General features: G+C 38.0%; 1 protein-coding gene across 3 annotated transcripts in view; it reads left to right on the forward strand.

Moving 5' to 3' along the window:
- Positions 1-25,770, forward strand: part of DEPDC1B (DEP domain containing 1B) — a 90,249-nt gene that overhangs the window by 36,430 nt on the left and 28,049 nt on the right. For all 3 annotated transcript variants that reach the window (XM_005221501.5, NM_001191451.1, XM_059878780.1), the window contains 5 exons: positions 1,895-2,030; positions 6,193-6,320; positions 9,570-9,700; positions 13,203-13,250; positions 17,388-17,528. In XM_005221501.5, coding sequence (XP_005221558.1) covers positions 1,895-2,030; positions 6,193-6,320; positions 9,570-9,700; positions 13,203-13,250; positions 17,388-17,528 — 584 coding nt within the window. The remainder of the gene's footprint in view (positions 1-1,894; positions 2,031-6,192; positions 6,321-9,569; positions 9,701-13,202; positions 13,251-17,387; positions 17,529-25,770) is intronic.

Below are 25,770 nucleotides of genomic sequence, written 5' to 3' on the forward strand. Positions count from 1 at the left end.
AAAAATTTAAGCTGTCTTTCAGTTTATTTATCTTTAGTTTAATAATTTCCAGATCTCATTTTTTTCCTTACTCAAAACTGACTTTTCAAATAAAGTGTGGTTTTTGGGTGTTCTTTTCAAAAGATGGAACTCAACTACTCTCTGTTGCTGCTGCTGCTGCTAAGTTGATACAGTCGTGTCCGACCCTGTGTGACCCCATAGACATTAGCCCACCAGGCTTCCCCGTCCCTGGGATTCTCCAGGCAAGAACACTGGAGTGGGTTGCCATTGCCTTCTCCAATGCATGAAAGTGAAAAGTGAAAGGGAAGTCTCTCAGTCATGTCTGACTCTTCGTGACCCCATGGACTGCAGCCTACCAGGCTCCTCCATCCATGGGATTTTCTAGGCAAAAGTACTGGAGTGGGGTGTTAGTCATCCTTTTTGAAGTCTATTGTGACTGTTTTTGAAATGTTTCTCCATAGTACTCTTATTATTTATAATTCTTCTGGTTCACCTTGATAGAGACTTTCCTTGCAAACCGTAGACATTTAAAATTTCCTTATTTCTGCAGTTGCCTTATGAATAGTATTTTTATGTTTTATTTGGATTTCTTGTTTATGGATATCATGGACAAGATTTTAAGCCTTTAGTTTGGCTTACATAAATAAAAAATAAAAATAGAAGTCTTTATCTATTGATTTCTATGTCAACTTTTAAGAACTAGAGTTCTTATGTTACTTTTTCAACGCAGTACAATATATCCTTCTCCGGCAAGCTAACAGAAAAAGACGCTCGGAGATAAATATATATTTAATTGCCTCTGTTGTTGTTTATGAGGTATGCCCTAGACCAGTTTAAAGAGAGTCAGATTGTATTTAGACTTCTATGTATTTGTCCATGGAGTGATGATACCTAGGGTGGATAAAAGCAGAGAAGGGGTATAAATGGCAGAATAAGGATACTGGGACCTGGAGGAGGGCAAGGGCAACCCACTCCAGTATTCCTGACTGGAGAATCCCCATGGGCAGAGGAGCCTGGCAGGCTGCAGTCTGAGGGGTCTCAGAAGGTTGGACTGAGAGACTAAGCGCAGCACAGGATCCTGGGAAGCTTTCTGTCTCCTCCAAGATGAAATTTGAGACTGTAGCTTCAATCTCAGTGTGAAGTGTTAGATATTCAAGGAAAGGAGGGTTAATCTTTATTAGAAATAGTTACGAAAATAAATATTAGGCCAGATGATTTTTGTTCTAATGTTCATCTCGTCAGCAAGTATTACTTAAGTTTTATCTATCAGTAATTTCAGCGTGCACGTGTGCTTCATCGCTCAGTTGTGTCTGACTCTTTGTGACCCCGTGGACTTGTAGCTTTTAGGCTCCTCTGTCCATGGAGATTCTCCAGGCAAGAATACTGGAGTGGGTTGCCATGCCCTCCTCTCGGGGATCTTTCCAGCCCAGGGACTGAACCCACGTCTCCCACACTGCAGGCAGATTCTTTACCATCTGAGCTACCAGGGAAACTTACTTGCATACTTATCAGCTAAAAATTTCAGCTGGAGTTAGATGGCAGTAAGGGTTTTGAGCTGGGTGAAAGAAATGACTTTCTAGGGTTAGGGTTCCATTAAAAGCATCTTTAATCATGAAAATCAAGTGACAGACCAAGGTTTATTTATTTAAAATGTGTCACATGTTTGGCTTCTGTTTTTTCTTCATAAAGGTTATTTGATGGATGTAATGGATGGATATTTCTTAAAAATCATATGTTGTTGGGTAGTTAGATGTGTGTAATGATGTAAGTATGAATTGATTATCCAGAGTTTGGAATTATATAAATTCTCAAGGGTACAAGAAGTGGGGATTACTGTTAAATATCTATGTTTCCCACTGACTGCAATAATAGAAATTTTCTTCTTGGTTTTTAGATTTCCTCCTTCTTCACCCCTGAAACCTTATCCAAAGAGGCCCCCGTATCAAAAGGATGTTATTGAATTTCCAAAATGGGATGATCCCCCACCAGGCACTTCACAAGAGAACATCCCAGTGAGGCCACTTGTGATGGTAAGTGCCATTATAGAAGCCGGTGGACTAGCAGCGGGAGAGTTAGAAAAAGTCTGTGAACTATTAGGCTTAGTCCAGTTTTTTGTTGGTTGGGGAGACTGGTAGCACAAGAAGATTGGCTTTTGCGTTTTTTCACTCTTACCCATTGACACTTTGACCGAAGAGGTGGTAGCCGTTTTCATACATTTAGACTGAGCAGGTTTCTCATAAAACTCCCTTATAATTTCCTTTTCTTTTCTATTCTGTAATTTCCTCAATTCCTTTTTTGTCTCCTCTTCCTGAACTTTGTTATAATTATTACCCGTTGAAAGTGTGAAGGTTGGGACATGGAGAATTGTGGACCGAGCTCTGATAATATGAACAAAGGTATAGTTTGGAGAACCTAAGCACATTGTAGAATAAACTGCCTTTTTGGGGGCGTACTTTTCTCTTGAAATATCCCCAATAGAAAACTACTAAGATTGAGATAATGCTAAAAAATAAAATATAGACAAAAACTTCTATAGGCAATTTTTTTTTTAAGAATTGTACTAACAACCATGTTTTAAGTTAATTTAGTCTTATAGGACTAGATGTCCAGTTCCTACATTTGCAGAGGTGTGTTGTAAACATTTTTAGGCAATGAGATTGAATGTGGTTATACTGTATCTCAGTTTGGAGAGAATAATTAAGCAGCTTAGCCTTTATCAGAAATAATTCAGGAGTGAGACCAGTGACAGAAATGGGGACTCCCTGTGGACTTGCAGATTTGTCAGGGACAGTGATGAATGTAGTTTTAATTATGCTTGATGATAAAGATAGGTGATATTATATGGAAATGTCTAACAGGCAGAGGGAGGTAATGGCCCTGGAAGTTAGATGAGAGGTCATATTTTAAAGTCATTAGTTTGTTCATTCAGTGAACATTTATTGTTTGCTGTGTGCCATGCACTGTGCCAGGTTCTGCAGATGCAGTTGAATGTGATATAGTTTTTCCTCCAGAAGAGCTCATGCAGTGATAGGTGATTAGGAGGGACTACTCTGAAAGAGTGAGCACAAAGGGTATTTGAGGATCATTTAATTCATTACTAATGAGGAGAAGTTAATTAAGCTCTAGCTGATAGTTTCTGTGCTCGAGAAAATTAAAATATAAGCTCCATGAAATCAGGTTTGTTTTTTTAAAAAACATTTGTATTTAAACACCTAATATGACCCCAATCAGTAGAGAGGTTATTCAGCAGATGTTTTTTCATTGTAAGATTATCTAGTGGTGTTTATACAAAACAGGTAGAACCCCATATTAAACTAATGTGTATGTATGTCATCAATATAATAACTTCCCTTTTCTGCTCTTGTGGTTCTGTGAACCTCTAGGAAGACTAGCTGCACATTAGTCATTTTCATGCACCAATGAAGAAGACAGTGTCTTCTCTCGTCCATTTTCAGTGTCTCATTTTCAGCAACCCTGAAGTTCATCTGCCAGTGACTCTGATTCATCACCCATCCCCCCATAGCTTGTCATGTCCCTGATTATCTGTATATTTCTGATAACCTTGCTCTTGTCTTTTCTTGCCTTAACCTTAAATTAAGTGGTGGAGGTTTGAGCTCCTCGCTTGTTCCAGCTCCTCTAATGCTTGGGCTCTGCTTCTTGTGAAGTGTCCAGAGGAAAAATGGCAGAGCAGGATCTGTTTCCTTGGTTGGGCCTCAATGCAGTCGTTAGATTGATGATGTTAGTGGTCAACAGAGAAACAGTCCATCTTTCTTAAAGGACTTGAGTTCGTCTTCCCTTTTTTTTTTTTTTTATCTTACTTTCCCTCTTTCTATCTCTGCCTCCACTTTGCCTGTTGGTTTGTTTTTGTTCTGTCCTGTCCTCTCTCTTGCCCAGCCATTATATAAAATAAAATGAGGTGCAGCAAATAAAACAGTTTCTTGTGTTTACTGACAGGCAGCAGGTAGAGAGAGAGCTCTGGAAGCAGACTACTGGGTTTGAATCTTGGTTTTTCGTTTATTAGCTATGCAAGCTTGTTTCTCTGTTTCATTTGCTGTGTCTGTGTCTAAGTTTTCTTTTTGGTAAAAGTGGGATGATGACACCCCCAGGGGTAAGATGGTTATAAGACTCAAGTGACGTCATATCTATAGTGTGTTTACAAGAGTGCCTGGCACACAGACTTTGGAAAACTGTTAATTGTTATTGCTGTTATTAATAGAGTTGTTCATAGATAGAGACAGAAGAAAAAAATTACTCATAATGTCATCCAGAGAGAATTAATATTAACTCTTTTATTTTTTCCCTATGCATTTTTTTTAAAGGTTGTCATATTTGCAATATGGCCCCAGGTCCAGCCCCTCACGGGGCCTGCTAGAAGGGCAGGTTGGCCATGCCACCCGGTGCTGGGATGTAGCCCATCTGGTTGTCCAGAGACACACTGCGCTGCCGCAGGTGGTGGGAAATCATGAGGTTTTGCTGGGGTGGGAGGCCCAGGAGGGAGCCCTGTGGGGAGTGCATGTCGGGGGGCTGGCTGTAGACCTTACCCCCCGTGGCCTGCTGCTTCATCAGCATGAAATTCTGCTTGGTTATGAGGCTTTGTGGGGGTGGGGGGGGACATGACACCCTGGTGCAGGCTGTGGGGCTCCATGCCCTGCTGCGGCGGCACACCTGTCCTGCCCAGCAAGGATATCTATCTGTCTGGAGTGGCACATAGACATGTTGAGCTCCCACTGCTATGCATGTTTTAACACTGTAATGAGATCATGCTGTGCTGTTTTGGTTGCCTATATTCTTCACTTAGAACAGTGTGTTCTGTCAATTTTTTAATGTTATTAGACATTCAGTATAATTTTTAATATCTGCATCTTGTCTGTAAAGTACTATATTTATCCAGTCCTTCATGGTTAGATATGTATTATAACATGTTTTCAACTTTTTTGTTCTATGTGTAAACAATTTAATTAGCAGTATCTTTACAGATAAATAATTGAATATTTGTTTAAGATAACTGGAAATGAATTTGCTAGGCAAATGCAACAACTGACACTCCTGCCTTCAAAAGAGAACACCTAATTTAGATAGTTTTAAAAAAAGTACAAATCCACATGATCTTCAAGTTTCTTTTGCAATTCAGTACTTCTCAAAAACAAACCCCAAAACCATATCAAAGAACAACTTCCCAACCTTTTATTGAAAAAAAGCACTTTGTAGATGACTTCTTACATGTTTTGCCTTTAAAAGTTCAAAAGTTCCTCTCTGTGATTACCAAAAGGGAGTTTTAAGACTTCTGTCTAGTAGCCTAAATGTGAGAAGGGAGATGCTAAGAATATTGAAGTGTTAAAGCAGTGTGAGTTTGAGCAAATTACTTAACCTCTTTGGACTTTAGTTTTTCTTCCTGGTCATACCCAGATGTCCTTGTAGAGCTCTTGTTTTTCCTGCCTTCTTCAGATGTCTAAGATCTCAGGACTGCTATCTAACATTGTATTTACTTGACCTTTTCTTTTTTTTTAAAGAGTTCTTGAAAGTAATAGACTTTAATGTTATTGTAAGCAGTCACTTAATTTGAATAGTGTGTGAATTTGGATTGATATTCCTCAAGTTAATTTTGAATTAATGAAATTTTATCACTGCTACTTCACTGGTTAGTTGGCACTCCCACAGGAGAAAATAGCTAATGTCATTCTTATTGCTATAGTTCTTTGGCTGCTGCTGCTGCTAAGTCGCTTCAGTCGTGTCCGACTCTGTGTGACCCCATAGACAGCAGCCCACTAGGCTCCTCTGTCCCAGGGATTCTCCAGGCAAGAACACTTGAGTGGGTTGCCATTTCCTTCTCCAATGCAGGAAAGTGAAAAGGGAAAGTGAAGTCGCTCAGTCATATCCGACTCTTAGCGACCCCATGGACTGCAGCCCACCAGGCTCCTCCGTCCATGGGATTTTCCAGGCAAGAATACTGGAGTGGGGTGCCATTGCCTTTGGCAATTCTTTACTATTCATTTATGATCTGATCTGATCTTTACGAGTTATGCTTTATTACTCTGTAGTCCATGCAAAGAAAGTTAGTTTATAATTAAAATGATTATTTAAATTAAGTTTAAAAAGAACCAAATCAAAGACGTTTTTATAAAATGATACCACTGTCTACTGAAATGTTTGTTCTCTCTTTCTGTCTTTCTCCGCTCCCTCACCCCCAATTAGAATCCTGAGATGTGGTACAAGCGTCACAGTATTGCTATTGGAGAGGTGCCGGCTTGCCGTCTTGTCCACCGCAGACAGGTGACAGAGGCCAATGTAGAAGAGATCTGGAAGTCGATGACGTTATCATAGTACGTGCGTGTGATATTAATGAGAGCTTTAATATTGTTTTTTTCTGTTTTGCTTCTCTGCTACTCTCTGCATACTTAATTTTCTGAAACTGTGTATAAAAATCTCAACTTTTGAGTGCGTTATTTGCACCTATCCTGCTTAGCAAGCAGACCTTAACTGAATTCAGGGAATTTTCTATTATCATTTATATACTAATTAAGAATAGAACTTTAAAAGTTCTTTTTTTTTCTTTTGCCCACAGGACCAAAAATATCTACTGGTTAAATATTTTTATTTTTAAAAATTTAACTGTAGTTGATTTATAATATTGTGTTAGTTTCAGGTGTACAACTTCAGATTCTTTTCCATTATAGGTTAGTACAAGATATTGAATATAGTTCAATATACTGTGTTTTACGGTAAATCCTTGTTGTTTATCTATATTGTATATAGTGGTATATGTCTGTTAATCCCATACTCCTAATTTATCCCTCCTCCTGGTGTTTATCCTTTCAGTGCAGTTCAGTCGCTCAGTTGTGTCCGACTCTTTGTGACCCCATGAATCGCAGCACACCAGGCCTCCCTGTCCATCATCAACTGCCAGAGTCTTCCCAAACCCATGTTCTCTGAGTCGGTGATGCCATCCAACCATCTCATCCTCTGTCGTCCCCTTCTCCTCCTGCCCTCAATCTTTCCCAGCACCAGGGTCTTTTCCAATGAGTCAACTCTTTGCATGAGGTGGCCAAAGTATTGCAGTTTCAGCTTAAGCATCAGTCCTTCCAATGAATACCCAAGACTGATCTCCTTTAGGATGGACTGGTTTGATCTTCTTGTAGTCCAAGGGACTCTCAAGAGTCTTTTCCAATACTACAGTTCAAAAGCATCAATTCTTTGGCGCTCAACTTTCTTCATAGTCCAACTTTCACATCCATACATGACTATTGGAAAAATCATAGCTTTGCTAGACGGACCTTTGTTGACAAGGTTTTGCTTTTGAATATGCTATCTAGGTTGGTCATAACTTTCCTTCCAAGGAGTAAGCGTCTTTTAATTTCATGGCTGCAATCACCATCTGCAGTGATTTTGGAGCCCAGAAAAATAAAGTCAGCCACTGTTTCCACTATTTCCCCATCTATCTGCCATGAAGTGATGGGACCGGATGCCATGATCTTCGTTTTCTGAATATTGAGCTTTAAGCCAACTTTTTCACTCTCCGCTTTCACTTTCATTAAGAGGCTCTTTAGTTCTTCACTTTCTGCCATGAGGGTGGTGTCACCTGCATATCTGAGGTTATTGATATTTCTTCCGACAATCTTGATTCTAGCTTGTGTTTCCTCCAGCCCAGGGTTTCTCATGATGTACTCTGCATATAAGTTAAATAAGCAGGGTGACAATATACAGCCTTGACGTACTCCTATTTGGAACTAGTCTGTTGTTCCATATCTAGTTCTAACTGTTGCTTCCTGACCTGCATATAGGTTTCTCAAGAGGCAGGTCAGGTGGTCTGGTATTCCCATCTCCTTCAGAATTTTCCATAGTTTATTGTGATCCACACAGTCAAAGGCTTTGGCGTAGTCAATAAAGCAGAAATAGATGTTTTTTGGAACTGTCTTGCTTTTTTGATGATCCAGCAGATGTTGGCAATTTGATCTCTGGTTCCTCTGCTTTTTCTAAAACCAGCTTGAACATCAGGAAGTTCACAGTTCACATATTGCTGAAGCCTGGCTTGGAGAATTTTAAGCATTACTAGCATGTGAGATGAGTGCAGTTGTGCAGTAGATTCAGCATTCTTTGGCATTGCCTTTCTTTGGGATTAGAATGAAAACTGACCTTTTCCAGTCCTGTGGCCAGGACTGGAGTTTTCCAAATTGGCTGCTGAGTTTTCCAAATTGGCTGACATATTGAATGCAGCACTTTCACAGCATCATATTTTAGGATTTGAAATAGCTCAACCAGAATTCCATCACCTCCACTAGCTTTGTTCGTAGTGATGCTTTCTAAGGCCCACTCGACTTTACATTCCAGGATGTCTGGCTCTAGGTGAGTGATCACACCATCGTGATTATCTAGGTTGTGAAGATCTTTTTTGTACCGTTCTTCTGTGTGTTCTTGCCACCTCTTCTTAATATCTTCAGCTACTGTTAGGTCCATACCATTTCTGTCCTTTATTATTGAGCCCATCTTTGCATGAAATATTCCCTCGGTATCTCTAACTTTCTGGAAGTTACCTTTATCCTTTGGTAACCTTTGGTGTGAGTCTATTTTTGTTTTGTAAATAAGTTGATTTGTATTATTTTTTTAGATTCCACATGTAAGGGATATCATGTAATTGTTTTTCTCTGTCTCACTTCTGTTAGTGTGGTAGTCTATAGGTCTATCCATGTTGCTGCAAATGTCTATATTTTATTCTTTCTTATGGCTGAGTAATATTCCCTTGTGTATATGTACCACATCTTTATCCATTCATATGTCGATGGACACTTAGGTTACTTCCATGTCTTGGCTGTTGTAAATATTGCTGCAGTGAACCTTGGGGTGCATATATCTTTTTGAACTAGAGTTTTCATCTATTCTGGATATAAGCCCAGGAGTGGGATTGCTGGATCATATGGTAACTCTATTTTCAGTTTTTTAAGGAACTTCCACCCTGTTTCCATAGTGACTGCACCAATTTACATTCCCATTTACAGTAGAGGAAGGTTTCCCTTTTTCCACACCCTCCATAGCATTTATTATTTGTAGACTTTTTGATGATGGTCATTCTGACTAGTGTGTGAGGTGGTGACTTGTTTTGATTTGCATTTATCTAATAATTAGTGTTGTAAAGTTTTTAAACTTTCTAGTTACACTGAAATCTTAAGCTTAATGAAATATATAATGGAAAACTTGGTCTTCTAGATATATGATATACAGTAGGTAACTAAAGTTAACAATATGATAGCAGGTTTTTTAAAAGAAATTTTATAAAGATATACTCGTAGCAGTTTCTTATCATTGGTTAAGCTAGTTTTTGTTATTATAATATTTAAGTTAAAAAATAATTTTCTTGACATTCAGTGTGTTATGCTTTTAAATTAGTGAAGTAGTACATTAATGACAAAAGGGTCTCTTTTAAGTTTGTTTTATATACTCAATGTCTGGCCTTTTTGCCCCATAAAAATCAGGTGAAACACATGAAAACAGCACAGTTTAAAGATCTTCTATAGTGCTGGGTCTTGGGCAGATGATTTTTAAAAAGTAATTAATATAATCATTGTTTGTCTTTTTAGTTTACAGAAAATCCTTGGCCTGGATTCCTTAGAAGAGGTTTTAGACATTAAACTTGTCAACTCCAAGTTCATCATCCATAATGTATACAGTGTGAGCAAGCAAGGAGTTGTTATCCTTGATGACAAGTCAAGTAAGTGCATAAAAGCCATTTTGTTCTCAGTTGACCTAGTATATCGGCTGTACAGGTCCATCTGCTTCTATTTGACCTTTCTGTAAACTCTACATAAGTTTACCTGCTTATTATGTATAGCTTTAGTTTACTTCCAAAGACCTTTATACTAATTGTTTGTATTCAGAAAATGTCGTAGGAAGATGAATAGCCAGGAGTGAAGGTCTAAGCCATATCCATCTAGAGGCTAGTTCAGTGGTAGCCACATGGTAGTATAAAGTGGTTCTTTATCATCCCCAGAAAATCCCTGAGAAGTGGGTAAGTTTAATGCCTAATAGATTCTTTGAGTCACCTTTTAGGTGGTCCTGGGGCCTGACTGATTTTCAGAGCTCTCATTGACCTTTTCATTATGGTGTCTTTGTGTCAGATTTTCTGAGATAGTCTTGGTTTATATCATTCCCCCCCTTTTTATTTTAACAAAGGTAGCTTTTTAGATGTTGAAGGTGCTTTAATTTTTTTATACCTTTTTACTCCAAGCCAGTTTACAAATTGGGGAAAATAAACATTTAGCAACTCCCTGTCCTGGTTTTTGATTAAGAAAAATAAAGTGCTTGTAACTGTAGTGAGCCAGAGTCCCCAGACTGATTTAAAAATTCCTTCCCCTGAATAAGAGATGGATCCACATTGGATGCTGTGAAAGTGCTGCACTCAATATGCCAGCAAATTTGGAAGACTCACCAGTGGCCACAGGACTGGAAAAGGTCCGTTTTCATTCCAATCCCAAAGAAAGGCAATGCCAAAGAATGCTCAAACTACCACACAATTGCACTCATCTCACATGCTAGTAAAGTAATGGCTTAAAATTCTCCAAGCCAGGCTTCAGCAATACGTGAACCGTGAACTTCCTGATGTTCAAGCTGGTTTTAGAAAAGGCAGAGGAACCAGAGATCAAATTGCCAACATCTGCTGGATCATCGAAAAAGCAAGACAGTTCCAGAAAAACATCTATTTCTGCTTTATTGACTATGCCAAAGCCTTTGACTGTGTGGATCACAATAAACTGGAAAATTCTGAAGGAGATGGGAATACCAGACCACCTGACCTGCCTCTTGAGAAACCTATATGCAGGTCAGGAAGCAACAGTTAGAACTGGACATGGAACAGCACACTAGTTCCAAATAGGAGGAGGAGCACGTCAAGGCTGTATATTGTCACCCTGCTTATTGAACTTCTATGCAGAGTACATCATGAGAAACGCTGGGCTGGAGGAAACACAAGCTGGAATCAAGATTGCCAGGAAAAATATCAATAACCTTAAAGATATGCAGATGACACCACCCTTATGGCAGAAAGTGAAGAAGAACTAAAGAGCCTCTTGATGAAAATGAAAGAGGAGAGTGAAACAGTTGGCTTAAAGCTCAACATTCAGAAAACTAAGATCATGGCATCTGGTCCCATCACTTCATGGCAAATAGATGGGGAAATAGTGGAAACAGTGGCTGACTTTATTTTTCTGGGTTCCAAAATCACTGCAGATAGTGATTGCAGCCATGAAATTAAAAGACGCTCCTTGGAAGGAAAGTTATGGCCAACCTAGACAGCATATTAAAAAGCAGAGATGTCACTTTGTCAACAAAGGTCTGTCTAGTCAAGGCTATGGTTTTTCCAGTAGTCATGTATGGATGTGAGAGTTGGACTATAAAGAAAGCTGAGTGCCAAAGATTTGATGGTTTTGAACTGTGGGTTTGGAGAAGACTCTTGAGAGTCCCTTGGACTGCGAGGAGATCCAACCAGTCCGTCCTAAAGGAGATCGGTCCTGGGTGTTCATTGGAAGGACTGATGTTGAAGCTGAAACTGCAATACTTTAGCCACCTGATGCGAAGAGCTGACTCATTGGAAAAGACCCTGATGCTGGGAAAGATTGAGGGCAGGAGGAGAAGGGGACGACAGAGGATGAGATGGTTGGATGGCATCACCGACTCAATGGACGTGGGTTTGGGTGGACTCTGGGAGTTGCTGATGGACAGGGAGGCCTGGCGTGCTGCGTTTCATGGGGTTGCAAAGAGTCGGACATGACTGAGTGACTGAACTGAATTGAACTTGCTTCAAACTCTTGATCCTAGCAATTAGCTGGAGCTAGAATGACCTTTGATTGTGGGAAGATGGTATAATACTTTCAGGTTTTTATAAATTAATATTAAATGAAGCACTGGAGGCTCCTGGGCAGCAAGCAGAGCTGGCCTAGAAGGAGTATGAGCAGTAAGAAGGGAAGAGGTTTTTCTAGGTCATGTTTCTTGACAGGAGCTGAATGTGTCTTTGAAACCTGAAACAGTTTTCCTTTAAAGCCCATGTATCAGGAATGGAGAATGTTAGGAAACAGAAATAAACAGCTTTGCGACTTCTTGAATTGTCAGGTTAATCAATGTATAAAATTAAGTTACATGGAATGAGAGGGCTATAGCCTTTGAAATACTTCTAAAATCCTTCTGCAGTCTCCTGAGTACAGCAGACATGAATACTTCCAGCCACAGCTGGATGATCAGTTTTGTTTTATTAAGTACATACTTGAGAAAGAAGAGAGCACTTCATAGGCCTCAGGTTCATTAGCTCTAACACAAGTCAACCAGGGTCTTTGCAGTTTCACAGACAGTGGAGAAGGTGTCCAGTAGAAGCATGCGTGCTGGTCCATCAGATGTCTGTGGCAGGGCCAGGGGAAGAGACTCTGCACCAAAAAGTTCAGCTGGGGTTTTTGTAGCAATGCTAACCATTATTTTGAGTGAGTGAGTAAAGTCGCTCAGTCGTGTCCGACTCTTTGTGACCCCATGGACTGTAGGAGCCTACCGTGCTCCTCTCTATGGGATTTTCTAGGCAAGAGTACTGGAGTGGGTTGCCATTTCCTTCTCCAGAGGATCTTCCCAACTCAGGGTTTGAACCTGGGTCTCCCGCATTGTAGGCAGATGCTCCACTGTCTGAGCCACCAGGGAAGTCATTATTATTTTAAGGCTGTCCTAATCCTGATAGCCTATACTGATATGTCAGTGGCACTTTCTTGCCTTAAGACATTTTGAAAATTGAAACTTGTAAAGTGATTGAACATTGGACATAACAGAATTCACCTTTTTGTTTTTTGAAAGGTATTTGGTGAACTTGTTTCATAAATGCATTTCATGACTCATACTTCTGCTTTTTCTGTGTTTTTCTTCTTTCTGTATAATTCTTAGGATAATTGATTTGTTTCTTTGGAACAAACTATCAAATTTCTTTTCCCTAAAGCTGTACAAGTACATCTTGTCTTTAGAGAAATTTACAGGTATGGTTTAAATAAGAATGAGTTGTAACATTGCTGCTAAGGAAAAATTTTTATCTTCTCAGTGTTCTGATACATAAGTAAGTGATTTGTGATTAGCCAATATGTTTCATATTACTTGAGACAAATATCATTCTTATGATACCAAGTGTGTATATAATACTTTGAGTTATATGTAATTGAATAAAACATCTTTTTATTTTCCTTTTTCTGCAGAAGAACTTCCTCATTGGGTACTGTCAGCTATGAAGTGTTTGGCAAATTGTGAGTACTGCTGCTGCTGCTGCTAAGTCTCATCAGTCATGTCCGACTTCTGCCATTTTTATGAAATTGACAGAAATTAGTGCCCTGAATTACAGAATATTTTTGCTCAATGGCATGAGCATTTGACACCTGTGAGACTGGCAGTTAACTGGGGATTCCTGTGCTTTCAGTGATAAATTTGTGACTTAGTGGAAGGGCTGAGTTATAGAGCATTTTAAAAGGGATTTTTGTACTTCTGTTTTCTTGTGCGTAAAATCACACTGCAAATAGCATCCACACTGCTTGTTTTGAATGCTTCATCACAAAAAAGAATAATTAGTAATACTGAAAGCAATATTGTAATAGATAAATGCTTGTCAGCAGTGTATTCCTAAAGCATGTGTTCCTAAGTATGCCTTATATTTACATCATTAATTTACTCAGCAGATTCTGTTTCCCACTGGCTTTTTTAGGGCAGTGGTTTAAGTTGGAGAGAAATGTTTTCGAAGACAAATCTAATTAGTGTGCAGCAGAGTTTGGAAGGAGAAGAACCTATATATAGAGAAATAAGAGACTGTTTAAGTAATTTGGCTATCAGATGAGGGGCCTGGACAAGATGATCCTGCTGAAGTTTTTCATAGGCATATGAAGTCTTCTTCGTAGGATATCATGGGCACTGTGAAGAAATGAGTTATTAGAGTATTTCACTAACACTACTGTTGCTCTGGAATTTTTAGAAGTCTTAACTCAAAGAAGGGATTCTAATGGTTAATGGCTTAAGCCAAACAAGTGATTGTAATAAGAATTCTAGTTATTTTAGCCGACTGGTAATTGTGATATTTGGTCTATAGAGTCTTTAGAGTCTTAAAGATCACCTCAGAGAGTTACTTTCTTTCCTCCCTTTTGAGTAAGACTAGCATGTATAGAGATTGCTGTATAAATTATTAAATTAGTAGGCTCTGAATTATTAATTTCACTGATTAGTTTTGTTTGATTATAGAATGAAACTAAAATAACTGTTAACTCACTGTGGGTGATCTTAGTGATGATATAAAAATGATATACTATCATCCTGAAAATGAATAGCAATGTTAGTGTGTGTGAAGATCAAAGTTCTCTGAGTTTATTAAGATTTTCATTGGGTTTTGGTTCATGTTTTAGAACATCTGAGATGTAGAGTCCTGTGGTTTTAGTCTGGAGGAATGCTTTTTATTCTTGCTGAATCATTTTAAAGAAACTAATCTAAATTATATGTTTGGCCAGAGTTGGCAAAGACAAAATAGAAGCTATGAATGGGTTCAATGACCCGTGTATGACTTTTGGGAAAACCAAGGATCTTGAAAGTTGGTCAACTGGGAGTGAACAGAGGAAGCCAGTATAACAAATCTAAGCTATAATATGTTGTAAAGTATATATTAAGGTGTAGTTATGATGTTGAATTCTCAGTGGTGATCAAAATGTAATGAAGAATGTAATAAACCCCCAAGAGAGATGTATATATAATCCGTGAAACTTCTGCAGAAAGGTCAGACTAACTGAGATTACAGTGGAGAGAAAAGACATGAGGATTGACTTAGTCCTGTTCTCCACATGTGTGAGGTAGTGTTAGGTTAGGTGGAAATTCTTGGGAATGGGGACCTGTCTTCCATGTATCAAGTGTAGTACTTTAGAAATGGTTGGCACATCCATAAAGATGCTTGCTTATGTGTCAAAGAAAAAAGGGTGGCCAAAGGGCGAGGTCAGCCTTTTGAATAATTTTATAAAATTATTGATTTTTCCAAATTTGCATTCCCCATCTCCTGAATTTACTATGACTCTGTCAGAGTCATAGCCTGTTATGACTTAAGTCATAGCCTTATCCTTACTGAATCTGGGTTTCCATTATTGTCCAATAGGAAACAGAAAAGATATCAGACTTTTGGAGGCCTCGTGCTTCTTACTCTGTAGGTTTATTGCTCATCTCTTCCTTGGGGGCGATCTGTTGCAGACCTGGGTGCTTTCACGGTTGGCCATTAGGTGAGGGACTGATGTTAATAAATAATACAAAACCAGGTTAGCTGTTTTTCTTCCTTGTGCACGTAGATTGCAAGAATTCAATAAAAGTAGATGTAAACAGTTCTTGTCCAAAGTCTTTCAGGAATAACATTTATAAAAACTGGACTTAAAAATGTATTCTGAAATTCAACATGATAGAAAAACAAAAGATCTTCGAACTTAGGCTTCTCTCATGGGCTTGCCATGCACTGGCATTTGAAAGAAAACTTTTTCTTGGCTTATTTTTGCGTATTTTTGTCAAGAATGATTAAGTGTTCTGTAAGAGATACAACTGCTTAGAATGAACTGCATACTTATCCTTAGAGGGAATAAATAGTTCAAGGTGACGTGTATTGCTTGCTAAGACATGTCACACAATTTCAACTGACTAAGCTTGGGATATTTCAGAAGAGGAAGCAAGTAAAAATGGCTATGTTTGTCACTGGGTTAATGAGGTACCACACATCTAATAATTTTCATTATCTTAGTCCAAATATTTTATAAGCAGCATATAGAACATTAAAAGGTAAGAGACTTTTTAAGGAGACTGACAAAAAGCGGTTTTCACAATGTTTCAATGGCCCAGAATCCTTAACTGTTCTTTTCTGTTTGATCCTTTCTCATTAGTTACAGTGATTCCGTAGGAAGAATTTCCTTTCAGTTTTTACTGGCTTCTTCTGCTGTCCTGAGGGTAGAAATCTGTTCGGGTACAGTTCTTTAGTCTTGTGTTCTGCTGGCCCAGAACTGACCAGTGCAGTCAACATCACTTTCTTCCATGCTGTGATGGAAATAGACAGTGTTGGCCAGCCACAGTGGCAGTGGGCCACTTGCCGTTTCGCTCAGGCATGGGCAGATCCAGTTAGTTGCCCTCTCTACTTGGAGATGTAAATCCTTCCATCTGTATATGGATTGTTGTGTGTCTTTGCTGCCAGCTCAGTAGAGAGCTTGGGGCTTCTCTGATGGCTCAGATGGTAAAAATCCGCCTGCAGTGCAGGAGACCTGGGTTCGATCCCTGGGTAAAGAAAATCCCCTGGAGAAAGGAATGGCAACCCACTCCAGTATTCTTGCCTGGAGAATTCCATGGACAGAGGAGCCTGGCAGAGTATGGTCCATGGGGTCACAAAGAGTCAGACCCGACTGAGTGACTAACAATTTCACTTTCACCGTAGAGAGCTAAGCATTTCTTGTTCCTCTTTGGTCCCTAATACAAGGGGATCTTTGCTTCACTTATCCCAGGCTTCTTGGTTTTTTGGTTGTTCCAAGTTTCTTAGAGTTACTTTGTAATACGGTTCTGCTTGATAAATTATCTTTTATTTTTAAACTTCTTTTTAACAGAAAACATCAGTTTGATTCTGCTTTGGTATTATTTTCTATTATAATTTTGTTTAATAAAAATTCATTAAATACCACTATTCACTTAAAAGCATTGGGTAAATAAAACCTAGATTCTTAGATCAAAAAATTGAATAGGAACTTAGAGGCCACTTTATCTAGTCTTCTATGGTCTCTGTTTGAGCAGCTTTAACATTAAAAAAATTTTTTTTTAATACACATTATCTTTTGATGGTGATCAAATGGAGAATTTTATAATCAGAATGAATTTAAGACACAATGTAAGATCTCCTTTTCAGAATATCTTCAGGAAAAAGAGTATACATTCTTATGAGTCAAATTATTTAGAGGCAGAAATTGTTTATTTCACTCAACTCTGATTCTAGAACTTTATAATATAGCAATGCTAAAATAATTAAAAGCTTTAAAAATTGCTTTATAGATTATCTGTTACATATGTGAGGTAGTTACCATATTAGACTAGGCAAATATTCTATATTTCAAAGAAAATTATCACTGTCTGCATTTAATAAAAATACCTTTCAGAAGGTCACAAAAGAGTTGGGGTTTTTTTGACAATGGAAGTGAGCCAGTGTTTTCCTCATTGTTTTATAATAGATTTTAATTTAGACATAAAGCATATTTATATAAGTAAAATGTATGATATCGATTTTACCCTTGAAAACTTTTCTGATTTTGCATATCTGTATATACCACATATCTGCACAGAGACTAATAGCAATACTTGCAGGTGATTGCCTTACTAATGTTTTTCTTTCTTTTCTTTAACAGGGCCTAATTGTTCAGATTTGAAGCAGCCTATGTATTTAGGATTTGAAAAAGATGTCTTTAAAACTATAGCTGATTACTATGGTCACTTGAAAGAGCCTCTACTTACGTTTCACCTTTTTGATGCCTTTGTCAGTGTATTAGGTAAGTTGGAATATAGTGAACGTATATCTTCATCATCGATATGCGAACATTTCATTTTTCTTTATCTTGAGACTTCCTTTTCCCCAATTTCCATAGTATTTTTGAAATAAAAACAAATAAGCTGCTTGCCTAGTTGGAGTCTTGCTCTATGCAGGAAGAAAAGAAAATAGTTAAGCTCTATTAATAAACCTAAACATGGACCAGTAGTTTTTATTTCTCAGGAAAGAATAATATGTTCATGTCATTTTTACACCAAAAAAAAAATACATATATTGATAGAGAAGAATGTAAATTTGACATTTACTGTTCATGACTACTCTGGATATGACTTCATGAATAGTCAACCATGAGAGAGAATCATTTAGAAATCTTTTTATAGAAGTAACAGAGTTTTGTAGGATTATTTATTTGTGACATGTAAAATAAATATAGTAACTCTTATTCTCTAAAACTTATTGCGATTTCTTACATATATTGATATTTCAGAATGTTGTACACTGTCAAAGAAACATGGTAAAAGAGGGAAAAATCAATATTATTGGTGTAGGTCTTTCTGATATTGTTCCTTTCTCCTTGGAAATCAGTTTTTTCTGTTCCTGTCGTGATTGTTGAATAAGTATTATTGTTTTCTTGTAAACAAATGTTTGCTTTAATGACCAAATCACTGTGTGGGTATCATATTCTTTTATGTAAATTTGTAGAAATTAATGTCCTTTTGGTTTTGAGTGTCGTGGAGTTTAGCAGTCTTCACCTTCCCATTCTTGATCTCATTCTTGCTTCCCCTTCTCTTCCCTTTCTCCTGTCCTATTTTCTTCTTAGAAAGTATGTATGCTGCCATAGTATCCTAACAAAGTATCAGCAATATGTGAATAATATACCTAGTCTCTTAGCACAATACTTTAAATTTTAAGATTTCATAGGATTTCTGATAATAAACAACATGAAACAATTTTAAATCATGTATCTAAGAGGGAGTTTGTTTCAGAGAGATCAATGTTAAGAACTGGAAGTCCCAATATTAAGAACAGATGAAGGGTTTAGGCCTGTTACTGTGTTTTGAGACCACTGGGTCTTCTTGATATTTTGTTTTCCACTAGGGAGTATTGGAGGCTTGTGTACTTGTGAATATCATGCCTAATGATGAGTACTAGCTGTTGTTTAATATGCATAAGGACTAATTGAGTAGATTCTCTTCATGGCAACTTAGTGCCTTTATGCCACTGGTAAAATAATTCCAAAGACAAGATTAAAAACCAATTCTTAGATTTTCTTGTCATTTTCCATTTTCATAATTTTTTATGGTAAAATGATCTGATTTTGAAACAGAAGAACTTGGAATTTTAAAAAAAATTGTATTTAAAAAATTTATTTTATGTTGGAGTATATTTGATTAACAATGTTGTTAGTTTCAGATGTATGGCAAAGTAATTCAGCTATGCATAGACATAACTGTATCCATTGTTTTTTTACCCATTTAGGCTATTCCAGAGTATTGAGCAGAGTTCCCTGTGCTGTACAGTAGGTCCCTGTTGGTTATGTATTTAAATATAGGAGTTTGTACATATTAGTTCCAGATTCACAGTCTTCCCCTCCCTCCTGCCCATCCTCTGGTAACCATAGTTTGTTCTCTTAAGTCTGTGAATCTGTTTCTGCTTTGTAAATAAGTTCGTTTGTATCATTTTTTTAAGATTTCAAATATAAGCGATAGCATGTTATCTCCCTTTCTCCGTCTTACTTCACTCAGTATGGTAATCTCTAGGTCCATCCATGTTGCTGCAAATGACATTCCATTCCTTTTGATGACTGAGTAGGTCCATTTATATATGTACCACAGCTTCTTTTCCCATTCATCTATCGATGGACATTTAGGTTGCTTTCATGTCTTGGCTATTGTAAACAGTGCTACAGTGAACACTGGGGTGCATTTATCCTTTTAAACCATGTTTTTCTCTGGATATATGCCCAGAAGTGGGATACTTGTCTCCATAGTGGATGTATCAATTTACATTCCCACCAACAGTGTAGGAGGGTTCTGTTTTCTCCAGGCCCTCTCCAATATTTATTGTTGGTACATTTTTTTTGATAATGGCCATTCTGACTGGTGTGAGGTGATATCTCATTGTAGTTTTGATCTGCATTTCTTTAATAATTATTGATGTTGATTATCTTTTCATATGCCTCTTGGCCATCTGTATTTTGGAGAAATGTCAAGACTTCTGCCCATTTTTTGATTGTTTGTTTTTTTGATATTTAGCCACACGAACTGTTTATAAATTTTGGAGATTAATCCCTTTGGTCACAGCGTTTGCAGATATTTTCTCCCATCTGTGGGCTTTTTGTTTTCTTTAAGGTTTCCTTCGTTGTGTGTGTGTGCTAAGTTACTTCAGTCGTGTCCAACTCTTTGCGACCCTGTGGACCATAGCCTGCCAGGCTCCTCTGTCCATGAGATTCTCCAGCCAAGAATACCGGAGTGGGTTGCCATGCCCTCCTGCAGTGGATCGTCCTAACTCAGGAATCGAACCTGCATCTCTTACATCTCCTGCATTGGGAGGGGACTTCTTTACCACTAGTGCCACCTGGGAAGCCCCCATTCTTTTTTTTAAATTTATTTTTAATTGAAGGAATTGCTTTACAGAATTTTGTTTTCTGTCAGACGTCAACATGAATCAGCCATAGGTGTACATATGTCCCTTCCCTTGCCCCTGTTCTTTTGCTTTACAAAAGCTTTTGAGTTTAATCACATCCCATTTGTTTGTTTTTATTGCCATTACTCTAGGAGATGGCTTGAAAAAGATATTGTTCAATTTATGTCAGAGTGTTTTGCCTATATTTTCCTCTAAGAGTTTCATAGTATCTTTACTTACATTTAGGTCTTTAATTCATTTTGAGTTTATTTTTGTGCGTGGTGTCAAACAATGTTCTAATTTTGTTTTTTTACATGTGGCTGTTGAATTTTCTCAGCACCATTTATTGAAGGGACTGTCATTTCTCCACTGCATGGCTTTCCCTTTTTTTGTTGTAGATTAATTGACCATAGGTGTGTAGTTTATTTCTGGGCTTTCTTTCCTGTTCTATTGATTTATTTCTGTTTTTGTGCCAGTTCTCTACTGTTTTGATGATAGTAGCTTTGTAGTATAAGCAGAATTCAGGGAACCTGATTCCTGCAGCTCCATTCTTTTTTCTCAAAATTGCTTTGGCTATTTGTGTTTCCATACAGATTTAAAGTTTTTTCTAGTTTTGTGAAAAATGCCATTTTATAGAAATTGCACTGAATCTGTATATTGCCTTGGGTAGTATAGTCATTTTGACAGTATTGATTCTTCTAATCCATGAACAAGGTATATCTTTCTATTTTTTGTTATCTTCAATTTCTTTATGAGCACCTTACCATTTTTAGAGTACAGGTCTTTTGCCTCCTTAGATAGGTTTATTCCTAGGTATTTTCTTCTTTTCGTTGCAGTGGTAACTGGGATTGTCTGTTTCTCTTTTTGATCGTTCATTGTTAGCATATGGAAATACAACAGATTTTTATGTATTAATTTTGTATCCTGCAACTTGACCGAGTTCATTGATGAGCACTAGTAGTTTTCTAGTAGCATCTTTAGGATTTTCTACGTATAGTATCATGTCATCTGGAAACACTGACAGCTTTATTTCTTTCCTAATTTGGATTTCTTTTATTTCTTCTCTGATTGCTGTTGCTAGGACTTCTAAAACTGTGTTGAAAACAGTGGCAAGGGTGGACATCCTTGTCTTATACCTGATCTTAGAGGAAATGCTTTCAGCTTTCACTGTTGAGTATGATGTTTGTCATATATGGCTTTTATTATGTTGAGGTATGTTCCCTCTATGGGAACAGTCCATAGGGGTCGCAAAGAGTCAGACTTGACTGGGTGACTGAAAACAACAATGTTCCTTCTGTGCCCACTTTCTGGAGAGGTTTTTGTTGTTGTTGTTGTTTTTATCGTAAATGGATGTTGAATTTTGTCAAAAGCTTTTTCCACATCTACTGAGATGATATGGTTTTTATTCTTCAATTTGTTGATATGGTGTACAGCACTGATTTGCGAATATGGAAAAATCCTCGTATCACTGGGATAAATCCCACTTGATTATGGTATTTGATCCTTTTAGTGCATTGTTCCTTTCAGTCTGCTAGGATTTTGTTGAGGATTTTTGCATCTGTATTCAGCAGTGATATTGGCCTGTAATTTTCTTTTTTTGTGACATCTTTGTCTGGTTTTGGTATCAGGGTGCTGGTGGCCTCATAGAATGATTTTGGGGGTGTTCCCTCCTCAGCACTGTTTTGGAATAGTTTCAGAAGGATAGATCTTAACTCGTCTTTAAATGTCTGATAGAATTGTTTGTTGGGAGTCTTCAAATCAGTTTCAGTTTCAGTACTTGTGATTGGTCAGTTCATATTTTCTAACTGGTTCAACCTTTGGAAATTGTATCTTTCCAAAAATTTGTCCATTTCTCTAGATTTTCCACTTTATTGGCATATAGTTGCTTGTGGTGCTTATTTCTGTGGTGTTCATTGTAACTTCTTCTTTTTCATTTCTAGTTTTATTGATTTGAGCCTTTTCTTTTTCTTGATGAATCTGTCTAAAGGTTTTTTTTTTTTTAATCTTTTCAAAGAACTAGCTTTTAGTTTCATTGATCTTTTCTGTTGTCTGTATTTCTCTCGTTTTTGTTCTAATATTTATGATTTCTTACCTTCTACTAACTTTGGGTGTTTGTTCTTCTTTCTCTTCTTGCTTGAGGTTTAAGGTTAGATTGTTTATTTGAGATTTTTCTTGTTTCCTGAGGTAAAATTGTATTGCTATACCCTTAGATCTTAGAGGGGCTTCCCAGGTGGTGCTAGTGGTAAAGAACCTGCCTGCCACTGCAGGAGATGAAAGAGATGCGAATTTGATCCCTGGATTGAGAAGATCCCCTAAAGGAAGAAAAGGCAACACACTCCAGTGTTCTTGCCTGGAAAATCCTATGGACAGAGGAACTTGGGAGGCTGCAGTCCATAGGGTCGCACAGATTAGAACTGCTTTTGCTGTGTTCCATGGATTTTGGATTGTTGTGTTTTGTTTTCATTTGTCTCTAGGTAATTTTTCAATTTCCTCTTTGATTTCTTCAGTGACTCATTGGTTTTTAAGTAGCATATTGTTTAGCCTCCATTTGTTTGTGTGTGTGTGTGTGTGTGTGTGTTTTTTACAGTTTTTTAATTTGTAGTGGATTTCTGGTTTCATAGCACTGTGGTCAGAAAAGATGCTTGATATAATTTCACTTTTCTTAAATTTACTGAGGCTTGCTTTGTGGCCAGCATGTGGTCCACCCTGGAGAATGTTCTGTGTGCACATGAGAAGAATGTGTGTTCTGCTGCTTTTGAATGGAATGCTCTATAAATAGCAATTAAATCATCTTGTCTAATGTGTCACGTAAGGCCTGTATTTCCTTATTGATTTTCTATCTGGATTATCTGTCCATTGATCCAAGAATGGTGTTAAAGTCCTGCACTATTATTGTGTTACTGTCGTTTCTCCTTATATGGCTGTTAAATTTGCTTCATATATTGAGATGCTCCTATTGGAGCTGGGTAGATATATATATATATATTTACAATTGTTATATCATCTTCTTGTATCAGTGCGTCCATTCTTTTTCTGAGCTCTTCGATCATCTTTACCGTCAGTACTCTGAGTTCTTTTTTTAGGTAGATTGCCTAGCTCCACTTCATGTAGTTGTTCTTGTGGGTTTTTATCTTGTTCCTTCATCTAGGACATATTTTCTGCTGTCTTATTTTGTCTAACTTTCTGTGGTTATGGTTTCTATTCCACAAGCTGCAAAGTTGTAGATTTTCTTGCTTCTGCTATCTGCTGCCTAGTGGATGAGGCTGTCTGAGAGGCTTGTTTAGGCTTCCTGGTGGGAGGGAGTGGTTTTGCCTACTGGTGGGTGAGTCTTGTCCCTCTTGGGGTCAGAGCCGTGTCAGAGGGTGTGTTTATCTGGAAGTTGTGTGTTCAGGAAGACTAAATAGCCTATCTGCTGAGGAGTGTGGCTGTATTTCCACCTTGGTGGTTTGGCCTGAAGTGTGCCAGCTTTGGAGCCTGGGTGCAGTTGAGTGGGATGAAGTCCTGGTGAGAAAATGGTGGCCTCCAAGAGGGCTTAGACCAATGAGTACTCCCTAGAACTACCACCACCAGTGTCCTTGTCCGTACAGTGAGCTGCAGCTGCCCCCTGCCTCCACAGGAGACCTTCAGTTCTAGCAGGTAAGTCTGGCCCAGGCTCTTATGATGTCACTGCTTTTTTCCCCCCGGGTCCTGATGAGCAGGAGACCCTGCGTGCACCCTCAAAGAGTAGAGTTTCTGTCTCCCCAGTCCTGTGAATTTCGATGATCAAACCCCACTGGCCTTCAAAGCCAGATTCTTAGAAATTCTTCAGTTGCCAGATCCCCAGACTGGGAAGCTTTACATGGACCTCACAGTTTTCACTCCTGTCAGGGAGCTTCTGTGGTATAGTATTTTTCAGTTTGTGGGTCGCTTACCCAGGATGTATGGGATTTGATTTTCTCGTGTCCCTGCTGCCATCTTGTTGTGGCTTTGTCTTTCGATGTAGGGTATCTTTTTGGGTAGGTGCCAGCATTTATTGTTGATGTGTGTTCAGCAGTTAGTTGTGATTTTGGTGTTTCCATAAGAAGAGATGGGCTCATGTCCTTCCACTCCGCCATTTTGTCTCTTCTCCCCATATGGAAAATTTGAACTTGTTGTAGGTAATATTGAACCACTATTCTCTGTAACCTAACAACACAGCTAACATCCTTTCAAATTTATTTTTATTTTGAGTTCTGTCTCTTCTGGAGATGACTATGATGGTTGAGGACATCAAATCTGGTTGAGCAGACACACGAGGGTCACCACTGGATATGCTCTGTGTGTAGTCTAAATGACAGGAGGCTTGCACTGCAGCTTGGACTTGCAATATAACTTCTTTGGTTTTTGACACCCGTGAAATTGGCAGGGTCAGTTGGAAGCTTGGTGGAAGCTGACTGAAAAAATTCTCATTTGAGCAACTGGCTTCTAGAAAATCAAATGGAAGGTGTTTAAAAGTGTATGAAGTCCAATTTGAATCAGTTATATTTGTGATGTCACTTGTCTATCCCTAACCCCAGTTGCTCATTTTGATCTCATCTAGGAATTGAAGCTGGTTGTTTCTAAATTGATGGCAGAGTCAGCCACCATCTGAAATATTATCTATAGACAGTTTGAGGTGGAGAAGGATGGTTAGAATGGAGAATTTATTGTACTTAGGTGTCAGCAATAATGGACTAATGTGTATGAATGGTAATATATTAACTGTCCCTGATTAATCATTCTCAAGTGAATATGTTTCAGATACCCTGCATTGAAAACTGTATTTTTTAGATCTTTACATAGTGAAAATGTACGATGTAGTTATGGAAGACCATAATTTGTTTATATGGATAACAGATTATCTAATATAGCAAGCCTGTTAGAATCTGGGAAAGCCTATCATATCTAAGTACATGCAAACTAGTTGTGTAGGTTGAATCCCAGAAGGACTGACTCATTCCTTAAACTTTTTTTCTTACTTTGATTGAAATAGGATACCCTTAGACAAAATACTTTAAAGTAGGTAATCAGTCTGCTTTGTGTAGAAGCTAATTCTATAGCAGTTTCAATGGAAATGGATTTTTTTTTTGAGGGTCATTCCTTTGCTTCTTGCATGAAATAATACTAGCTTGTTGCCAGAAATGTGACCCTGAGAACAGTCAGTGATAGGTGGAATAGGATATTGAAGAGTTCTTAAAGAAAAAAATGAAAAAAAAGAAAAAAAAAAAAACATTTTTGAGGTTTAAGACTTCCTGTTATAATTAAGAAAATGATTTACTTTGGCTCAGCAGTCTGCCCTAACAACATAACTGAATAATAATCTTCTTTTCCAAAATGGCAGTTTCTTGTATCAACATCAGAGTTTGGCTGACTCTTGAATAGGGTGAATGAGACAGCATAGCAGCCTTTACTCACACTTAACATGCACTCACTCTTCACGTGCTCCCTGGAATCCATTGAGTTGTGTAGCTTGCAATAAGTTGGCATACAGAGGAAGAAACAAGACATAAAGGAAGCACAGAAGAGCATGGGGGCAAGAGTGTTTTGGAAAATTGACTGGCTGGTTGTGTATAGTATTAAAATCTGAGATCTTAGACTATGGGCCAAATGTGTCTCATAAA

This window comes from Bos taurus, chromosome 20, assembly GCF_002263795.3.
Source record: "Bos taurus isolate L1 Dominette 01449 registration number 42190680 breed Hereford chromosome 20, ARS-UCD2.0, whole genome shotgun sequence".
NCBI lineage: Eukaryota > Metazoa > Chordata > Mammalia > Artiodactyla > Bovidae > Bos > Bos taurus.